At 34.2% G+C, this 10,765-nt stretch overlaps 1 protein-coding gene across 5 annotated transcripts in view; it reads right to left on the bottom strand.

The window, feature by feature from the left end:
• Phkb (phosphorylase kinase regulatory subunit beta) overlaps positions 1-10,765 on the bottom strand; it is a 268,116-nt gene that overhangs the window by 191,192 nt on the left and 66,159 nt on the right. For all 5 annotated transcript variants that reach the window (XM_023712979.1, XM_004629191.2, XM_023712977.1 and 2 more), the window contains one exon: positions 6,291-6,398. In XM_023712979.1, coding sequence (XP_023568747.1) covers positions 6,291-6,398 — 108 coding nt within the window. The remainder of the gene's footprint in view (positions 1-6,290; positions 6,399-10,765) is intronic.

Genomic DNA, 10,765 nt, shown 5'->3' on the forward strand with positions numbered 1-10,765 from the left:
TAGTTTAGTGCATGGTGATAGACCTGGATCAAGTTTGAGTTTTCGGCATGTAGAGAGCCAGTTTTTCCAGCACCATTAGTTAAAAAGGCTGTCTTTCTTCCAGTGAGTATGTTTAGCCCCTTTGTCAAAGATAAGATGGCTGAGTGTGTTCATAGGTGATTCAGTGTCTTCTAATCTATTCCAATCATCTTCAGGTCTATTTTGATGCCAGTACCATGCTGATATTGATTTTCAATAAAGTTAATAATAAGGAAATAAAATTTGGCTCCAACACAGGGAACCTTGGCAGAGGAGCAACAACAGTTCAAGGCAGTGGAAAACAAAAAAAGGAACAAAAGCAAAATGGAGGAACAAAAGAAAGAGCAAGTCTCTTTTCTTCCTTTATATTGTATGCAGGCTACCTACCCTACATGTGTAACATTCACACCCATAATCCCAGCATTGGAGCACAAGTCAATCACAAACTCTAGAAGATGCTCCCAGGACTGCATACTGCTTTTTTTGGGGGGGAGGGGAATCTAGACACAAACCATAACACCATCTATGAGAAACCAATATCCTACAACATACGAAATGGACAAAATCTAAAAATGTTAACTGCAAAATCAGAAACAAGACAATGATGTTCATCATCACCACTCTTAGTTAACATAGTTCTAGATACTTTAGCCAGAGAATTTAGAGATGAGAAAGAAATAAAAGGAATAATGATTGGAAAGGAAGAAGTTACATCGTCATTCCCTGATGACATGATATTCTACATAGATGACCTAAAAATCTCCAGCAAAAGACTTTTAGATTCAATAAGCAAAATCAGTAGGGTATCAGGATTCAAAGTCAACACTCAAAAATCAATAGCCTTTCTGTACAGGAATGATAAACTCAATGAGAAAAACAAAACAGGGAAAGAATACCTTTACCAATAGCATCAACAAAACTTAAATACCTAGGAATCAATCTAATAAATGATGTGAATGAGCTTTACATTGAAAACTATAGTACCCTGAAAGAAGAGATTGAAGAGAATATCAGAAAAAAAAATATTCCTTGTTCTTGACTAGAAAATAACCAATGTTCTGAAAATGGCTATACATCCAAAAGCTTTTATATAGATTTAATGCAATTCCAATCAAAGTTTCAACAGCATTTTTTCAAACAATCAAAGAAAACAATCCTAAAATTCATTTGGAACCAGAAGAGACCTAAAATTTACAAAGCCAATTCTGGACAACAAAAGGTAAGGAGCAGCACAATCCCTAAACCTATAATTCTACTACAAAGCTACTGTGATAAAATCAGCATAGTATTGGCAAAAAAAAAAAAAAAAAAGGAGATCCAAGGATAAATGGAACAGATTAGAAGATGCAGAAACAACAACTCTAAAGATACTTACCCACCTTATCTTTGACAAAGGTGCCAAACACATTCATTGGAAATAAGATGGCCTCCTTAATGAATAGTGCTGGAAAACCTGGCTTTAAACATGGACCCACAAATTTAGACCCATATCTTTCACCATGCTCTAAAGTTGAAATGGATCAAAGAGCTAAATATTAAAACAGAAACATTAAATCTACTAGAAGGTAGAGTATGTACAAATCTTGAAAACATTGCTGTAGGAAAAGAGCTTATGAACAAAACTCCAATTGTATAGGAACTATCAGAAAGAATCAACAACTGGGATCTCATCTTACTAGAAAGGTTTTGCCCAGAAACAGAAACAACTAATAGAATGAAGAGAAAAGCACAGGGTGGCAAGAATTGTTCGCAAGGTGTTCCTGAGACAAAAGATTACTATACAGAACATATAAAGAACTAAAAAAAATTAAAAATAAAACAATAAAAAAGCCTTCCAAATGTAAAGACTCAGTCTGAAAAGAGCATCTGAGATGAATGCAAACTTCACAGATGAAGAAATACAAATAATAAATATTTTAAGTTGTTTAACGTCACTGGTCTCCAAAGAAATGCAAATTAAAACAATGCTAAAACTTCATCTAAATTCAGAAAGAATGGCTCTCTCTCTCTCTCTCTCTCATCATGAAATCAAATAGTAACAAATGCTCGTGGGGCTGTGGAAAAAAAGGAACCCTTCTCCACTCTTGGCGGGAGTGTAGATTGGTGTGACTCTTGTGGTAATCAATGTGGAGATTCCTCAAAAAATGGACTAGATATTCAATTTGACGCAGTCATTTTCCTACTGGGGTATCTTTTTAAAAGAATTAAAAATATTGCACCACAGCAATATATGCATATGTGCATTTATAGCAGGACACTTAGTAATAGTCACCTCTTGGAAACAACCTAAGTGCCCATCAATTGGTGAATGGATAATGATTTTTTTTCATATAATGGAGTATTACTCTGCCATAAAGCAGGATACCTTTGAGACATTTTTAGGAAAATATATAGACCTTGAGACCATACTCTTAAGTGATACAAATTGGACATGCATGATTAAATAGTACATTGTTTCTGTAGTGTAAGATACTGAAAGTACAAGGACTAAAATATTTAACAGAATTGTGAAGTAGTAAGAACATTTTCAAAGAAGGAAGAAAACAAAGGAGTGGGGAGGGAAAAGTAAAAAAGAGAGAGAAAAAGAAATAAAACATGAAAATAATGCTTTTGTAAATGTGGAGGGATAAAACGGTTAAAGGGATGGGAGGCTAATGGGAAAAAAGTTATATTCTGTACAGGTAGAGATTCTCTATGATGAATGTAATTATTATGTTTGTCTAAAATATATCAATAAAATCTGACTAAAAACTAAAACAAAATAAAAACAAGCTTTAAAGAAAATATAGAAAGCAGGTACACCTTGAGATAATGTTAGTGAAATGAAATAAGCTTAAATATCACATTGTTTCTTACATGAGAAATGCAAATTTTAAATAAATTAAAGAGATAAATAAAGATACAAAAGAGGAAATTCTTTTTTTTTTTTTTTGTAAATAAAAAGGGAACCAAGAAATGGAGCAAGAGAGAAGGTAAGACAAAAAGGGGAATGTAAAAAGAATTATAATGTATATGTAGCAACCCCCCACAGTGAATACAATCACTGTATATTACAAAATATGGGCCTTATAAAGGAAATATTTTTGAAAAAGAAAACCAATTTTCTTCAATAAATGGTTCTTGCAAAAGTGGATATTCATATGCAAAGAAAAATTAGACCCATATTATCTCATCATATACTAAATCAAAGTAGATCAAATGTAGAGAATAAAAGATCAAACATTAAAAACTACTCAAAGAAAATATGAGAAAATATTTCAGAATATTGATCTAGGCAAAGAGTTGTTGGATATGACCTTAACAGCATAAGCCCCAAATGCAAAAACTGACAAACGACATTATATAAAACTAAAACACATCTGTACAGCAAAAGAGCCAATAGCAAGAAGAGAAAACTCACGGAATGGGAGAAAATACTGAAAAACATGAATTTAATTTCCAAAATATATAAAGAACTCAAGCAACATAGTATCACAAAACAAATAAGCCAATTTAAAAATGGATGAATGATCTAGACACACAAAAGAAAACATACAAATATGGACAACAAACATTACCAAAAAAAGCTCAACATCACTAACCATCAGGGAAACACAAATCAAATAAAAACCATAATAACAAATCATCTCATGTAAGTTAGAATGGCTAACATCAAGTAAAGAAAAAGCAAATGTTAAGAGGAATGTGGAGATACAGGAACTCTATACACTACTGTCAGGAACATAACGTAATATGGTTATTATGGGAAAAAAGCATAGACACTCTTCAAAAAACTAGACTTAGAAAATAAAGCTCCATTAATCCTGCCACTGGGTATAGCAAAGGAACTGAAATCAGTATATGAAAAAGACATCTGCACTAATGTTTATTGCAGAATTATTCCCAAATGCTAAGATGCTGAATCAACCTGAGGATTCTATCAATGGATAAATGGATAAAGAAAATACATACAATGCAGTATTATTCAGCCACAAAAAATGAAATTCTATAATTTATACTAAAATGGAACCAGAGAATCCTATATTAAGTGAAATAAATCAGGCACTGCAAGACAAATATTACATGTCCTTACTCATATATGGAAACTAAAATGTTGATCTTAAAAGAAGTGGAGAAAACAATAGTGGTTACCAGAGCCTAGATGTGTTGGAATATGGTAGAGAGTAATGTAGAGAAAGGGTGGTCAATCCAGACCAGAGTACACTTGGATAGAAAGAATAGTTTCAAATGTTCTTGATTTGAACAGTAGCACATTAGCACCATAAAATAACTACAGGTGAAAACTGTAGGTGATAGAAAACAAGGTGAGAGATATGTCAATTATATTGACCTAATTCATTCTTTCGTGCTTGTTCTTTTTGTTTGTCTCTGTCTCTCTCTCTCTTTCTCTCTCTCTCTCTCTCTCTCTCTCTCTCTCTCTCTCTCTCTCTCTCTAATATATATATTACTGTACCTCATTAATTTGTAGAATTGTCAATTAAAATAAATTTTAAAATGTTTAAACTATACATGTATTACACATTCGTCAAAGAATTAGAAAATGTGGGTAACAAGAAAGAAAAAAATTTGCCTTAATCCTACTTTTCAAAATTACTTTTTGATATAAGCCCTTCTAAACTTTTTAATGTTTATTTTTAAAATAATGATAGAATTAATATTCTATAATTTATACTTTAAATTGAGTAATCCATTGTGAACATTTTTGGGTCAATGAATATAACTATCATAATTTAAAAAACAAATGAGCTGTTACCTTCTGAAAACCCCATTTCAGATAAAAAACTTATTTTTCAATACAATAGAAACAAAAATCTAATTACATTACAGTTACTAGGTTAAAGTTGAGTAGCGATACATTCATATACCACTAATTCTTTAAGAAATTATTTACATTAAGGTACAACATTTTCTGCTGTGTAGAAATGGGGGCAGTATATCTTCTATATTTGGAGGAAACATACTAAAGTAAGACATTTCACATTCCTAGAGAAAGTGGGATAATAAAAAAGGTAAAAACTCTAATTTTAGAAAGAAATATATGAATAAGTACTCTCTCCAAAAGGCAGCAGAACCAAATCATGTATGCAGGGAAAAAAATACATCGATGATAAATAGCACATATATTTCTGGCCTGGGAACAAGCTGCTGAATGGTCAGTTAAAAGCACTAGACAAATCCAAGGGGGAAAATGACAGAAAAACATAAAATCCCACGGTATATTCTTATCATAGACTTTTTTTTTAAATTTTAGTAAGGGTCTACAGGGTCTCACTATGTAGATCCGACTCGTAGTGATTCTCTTGTGTTCATCCTCCCAGAGACCTGAGATTACAGGCTCAAGCCACCATGCCCAGCCTCAATTGCTGTCTCAGTGGACCCCAAGGGTGGAGCCTGCATCTCATGCCTGGGATGGAAGAGACTACCTAAGCAGGGACTTTAATCCACTGAGTTATTTGGCAGGCCCTAAATTGGAGAAGGATTTCATTTTATTTTTATTTCTTTTTTTTTGGCTAGCTCAGGCTGCCTTAAGAGCTGGTGGGGTGCACCCTGTGGAGCTTGGGGATCAAACCACTGTCCCCTAAGCCTGATTGAGTTTGCACAAGTAGGAGCGTTAAAGAACTTAGCTAACCAGCAAGCTCCCAGACATAAAATTTAAAAGAGACAAAATTTATGGGCTTCAGAAATTCCTTTTAGCATTTCAATGGCATGACTTTAGCCTTAATAGAGGTTAATATATTTTAAAATGATGTGCTACATAACAAAAACTGCTGATAGGCTCTTTTACAACTGTTATCTTTTATTTCCTAATTCTTAAGTGTTGAAATTCTTCTAAATCTGACACCAAATAAATACTTTTGTTACCAAAAGAATGGTAGTCTTCTTTCTTCTAGATAGAAATATTATAAAAAAGAACTCAGATTTATTGTTCAATTACTGTAATTATGTAAGTCCTAGTGGTTATTATTTCAGTTTCGAATCCATTACAGGGCTCTTTCTTTCTTTCTTTCTTTCTTTCGTTCGTTCTTTCTTTCTCTCTCTATCTCTCTCTCTCTTCCTTTCTTTCTTATGTATTTGGTACACAGTCTGACTACAAAGCCCAGACTCATAGAGATCCTCCTGTTTTTCAGCTTCCCCAGCACTGAGATACAGGACTCACTTTATCTTTCCATTTTAAACAATGTATGAAATCTACTTCAAAAAGTTACATAGTCTCAAATATACTGTGAAATAGCATAGAAAGATGAAAAAATTGATAATACTCTCTTTATTACCTGAAGATGACCATATTCTTCATAAGAGAGCACCTCATCTCCAGTATGCACATTGAAAATAGAGTGAAGACATGTTGTTGGGCGTGGATCCTGCTTAAACTGCTGAACCTGAAAATTAAATATAAGATTAAAACAATGTCAGTAATTTTTTAGCTAGAGTATAAGTTATTTCTCATGCAACTTTTTTTCCCATAATTTTATTGAGAGACAAACGGCAATGAAACAGCTTCAAATTAAATTGGTAGGACAGTTTCAATAATTAACACATTGCACACTCTCTTCCTAGTGGTTATTTGCTGTACAAGATGCGGACATGATATCCTATTTACAAACACTATTACAACAAATCCCTCTATTCATAAGAAAATGTAACTATATATCTATCCTAATCACTTTGAATACACAGATACAAAATGAACACAATCTGTGAGCTTTCCTATCACCAATTAAGGACTTTGGTGAACTCTGGGCAGGCTGTGGGACTCTGGTAAACTCTGACCTTCTTTAGCTCCCAGCACACAGGCTAGGAGCTTCTGCTGGTACCTGTCCAAACTTTTAAGAATTTAGGAGGATTCTGAGTGGCCTGTGGAATGCAAGACAGCTGCAATCAGTGGGCCCTGTGTGAGCAGGCACAGAGCTTTCCTGGAGCCACTTAGGAACTTTGACTCATGCTGGGTAGCCTGTGGGACTCTATCTGGCTGACTATAAGCAACATCAAAATGCCAAAACATGGGAGCAAAAGGTAATCTCAATCCTCTAGCCCACCCAGAACAAATCCAGGAGATGAACACATACAAGAACTTAGAAATCACACACCTGCAATCTCTGAAATGATAGCAAATGAAGTAAAGAAACAAGTCCATCACACTATAGAAGAAATAAGATCAGAAATATTCTCTCAGGTCCAAAAAGAAAGGACAACAACCGAGAAAGAAATTTGCAGCAAATTAAAGAAGACATAGATAGAAAAACAAAGGAGAATAGAAAAGTGATGGAACCACCGAATGCATAAAAGAGATTCAAACAGATATCCAGGAAAGATCTCCATGAAAAGCTAACAAAACTACTTGAACAAAACTGAAGATAAACTTTCAGATCTCAAAGACAGTGTTCCAGCAAATGAACATAAAATAAAATATCTCGTAAAAGTAACAATAAACCAGGAAATAACAATCCAGAAGCTACAGGATGATGCAAAGAAAAATAATATAAGAATAATAGGTGTCAAAGAAACAGCAGGAGACAGCACAAATGACATAAAAAGACTATTTGCAGAAGTATTAGCAGAAAACTTACCAAACATAGAGGTAGGTGATGCACATAGGAGTCCACACAGCCATAATCACAATAAATCTATACCTAGACACATAATAATCAAGATCTCAGAAATTCAGCAAAACCGAATTTTAAAAGCTGCTAGACAGAAGTAACAGATCACTGACAATGAAAAGCTCATCAGAATCATGGCAGATTTCTCAACACAAATTATCAAATCAAAAAGAGTTTGAATGAAGTATTTCAGGTCTTGAAAGAAAATAACTTCTAACCCAGATTAATGTACCCTTAAAAACTATCTATCAAAGGTCGGCCAAATAGTTCAGTGGATTAAAGTGCCTGCAAGCAGGAACAGAGGCCAAGAATTTGATCCCTGGGCCTGCTGTTTCAGCCCTGCCCCCAGGACACACTGAGATGGCAATTGAGACTGGGCATAGTGGTGCATGCTTGTAATCCAAGCTCTTGGGAGGCTGTATACAAGTAGATCACTATGAATCCAATCTAGTAGTGAGACCTTGAACATGCTGTAGACTCTTCCCTAAAATTTAAAAAAAAAAAAATCTATCTATCAAATTCAATAGGAAAATAAGATCCTTCCATGACAAAGAATAATTGAAGAAATTCATGACCACAGAACCAATCCTACAAAGAGACAGAAGAGATCACAGCTTCAAGAAGAACAGAAAGGAAGCACAAAACAAGGAAAATTACTTATTTATCTTCTTTTTGTTTGTTTATTTTGTATTTTAGGAAAGGGTCTACAGGGTGTTCAGGGTCTCACTACTAGACCGGACTCATAGTGATTCTCCTGTTTACAGCCTCCCAAGTGCCAGGATACAGGTGTGTGCCACCACAACCAGTCTCCATTGCCCTCTCAGCGCACCCTGGGAGTGCGGCTGGCAAGGCAAGCCTGGGGATTTAATCCACTCAACTATTTGGCTGGCCTGAAAGCCGTCTTAAGAGGAAAATTTATTGCAGTAAATTCGCACATTAGAAAACAGAACAAGCCCAAATAAACAATCTTTTTTCTTTCATAACAATTGGCAGACTTTAATATCCAAGAAAAATTAAGTCCATCATATATATTAAAAACATAGGAAATTTCATGCAGATGTGAAGCTTCCAATTCAGCCTTTATGGCAGCTGTTAGAATTAGATATACAGTCTACTTCATACTTTTGAACTGTGATTTATATACACCTTTCTCATTTGACTAACATACCCTACATCTGCACCACTTTAGAAAAAACTTTTTAAAATGAGAGCACAATGACCACTAAGGGAAAAGGAAAACTTTTTTTTTCTTTTTTGTAATACTGGGGATCAAACGCAAGACTGTGCTGGCTAGGCTGGCACTTAGGCCGATAAGCTATCTCCCAGCCCCAACATTTTTGTGTAGAGCTAATTTAAGGAACAAAGTGTCAATGCTTATACACTTTAGTAGCTAGGACTAAACTTAAGTATAAAATTAAATCTCCCAGTGACATTTCTATTATTGATTGATAACACACCAGATAAACAATCTTATACTGCACCACAACCTCCTAAAAAAAGAAGAGCAAGTCAAGTCTAAAGCGCAAAGGCAGGAAATTATACAGATTAGAGCAGAAATTGATGCATTAGACATGAAGATAACAATACAAAGAATACATAAATCAAAGAGTTGGTTTTTTGAAAGAATAAATAAGATTGATAAGTTCTAGCCAACCTAATCCAAAAAAAAGAAAGAAAAACCTAAATGTATGTAATAAGGTATGAGAAGGACAAAATCACTACAGACCCTAGAGAAATTCAGACGATCAATACCTACTTCGAAAATCTTTACACTCCCAGGATGGAAAACATAAAGAAAATGGACAGTTTCCTAGACACATATAAAATTCCAAAGCTGAATCAGAAGATATGCAAACTCTGAATAACCCAATAATGAGAAACAAAATTGAAAATATAATTTAAAAAAACCTACCAACAAATAAAAGCTCAGGTCTTGATGGATTCATAGCAAAATTCTACAGGAAATTTAGAGATTAATGCCAACTTTTCTCAAATGCTTCAGTGGAATTGAAAGGGAAATAATTCTCCCAAACTCATTCCTGGAGGCAAGTATTACTCTCATTCCAAAACCAGAGAAAGATCCAACTAAAAAAGAGAACTGCAGGTCAATCTCTCTAATGAATATAAATGCAAAAATCTTCAATAAAATACTAGCAAACAGAATGCAGCAAATTATCAAGAAGATTATACATCATCAAAAAGTGAGATTCATTTCAGGAATACAGGGATGATTCAACATATACAAATCCATACATGTAATACATAACATCAGTAGAACCAAGAAGAAAAACCACATGATCATCTCAATTGATGCATAAAAAGCTTTTGACAAAGTCTAAAACTCATTCATGATAAAAACCCTACAGAGAATTAGAATAGATATTCTATATCTCAACCTAATAAAAGCCATCTATGAGAAATGAACAGCCCAATAACTGAAGGCCTTCAATTTAAAATCAGGAATAAGAGAAGGATGTCTATTGCCTCCAGTCCTATTCAATATAGTTGTAGAAACACTAGCCAGAGCAATTAGACAAGAAAGAGAGATAAAAGGAATAAGGATTGGAAAAGAAGAAGTGAAATTATCATTACTTGCAGATGACAAGATACTCTACACAGAAGACTACAAAAACTCCACCAAGAGTCTTATAAATTTAATCACCAAATTGAGCAACATAGCAGGACACAAAGTCAACACGGAGAAAACAATAGTATTTTGTACACAAACAATGAGAGAAATTAGGGAAAACACACCTTTCACAATAATATTTGAGAAAATTAAATACTTAGAAATCAATCTCACAAAGGACGTAAAATATATATAAAGTGAAGATTATGATACTCTGAGAAGATTGAAGAGAATTTGAGAAAATGGAAAAATATTCCATGCTAGTATATAGGAAGAACAAACATTGTGAAAATGGCCATACCCCAAAAACTGTTATACAGATACAATGTAATCCTGATTAAAATAACATTAGTACACCTACAGAAAACTTTCCTGAAATTCATTTGGAACCAAAAGAGACCCAGAATATCAAAGAAACAAAGAAGAACAGGATTTTCTGCCATGTTCCCGGAGCCCCCAGACCCAGTCCTAGCCCAGGTCCGGTGAGTGTGCGGAGAGTTTCCTGCTACCCTGCGCC

The sequence above is a fragment of the Octodon degus genome, unplaced genomic scaffold, assembly GCF_000260255.1.
Source record: "Octodon degus isolate 3935 unplaced genomic scaffold, OctDeg1.0 scaffold00028, whole genome shotgun sequence".
In the NCBI taxonomy this organism is placed as follows: domain Eukaryota; kingdom Metazoa; phylum Chordata; class Mammalia; order Rodentia; family Octodontidae; genus Octodon; species Octodon degus.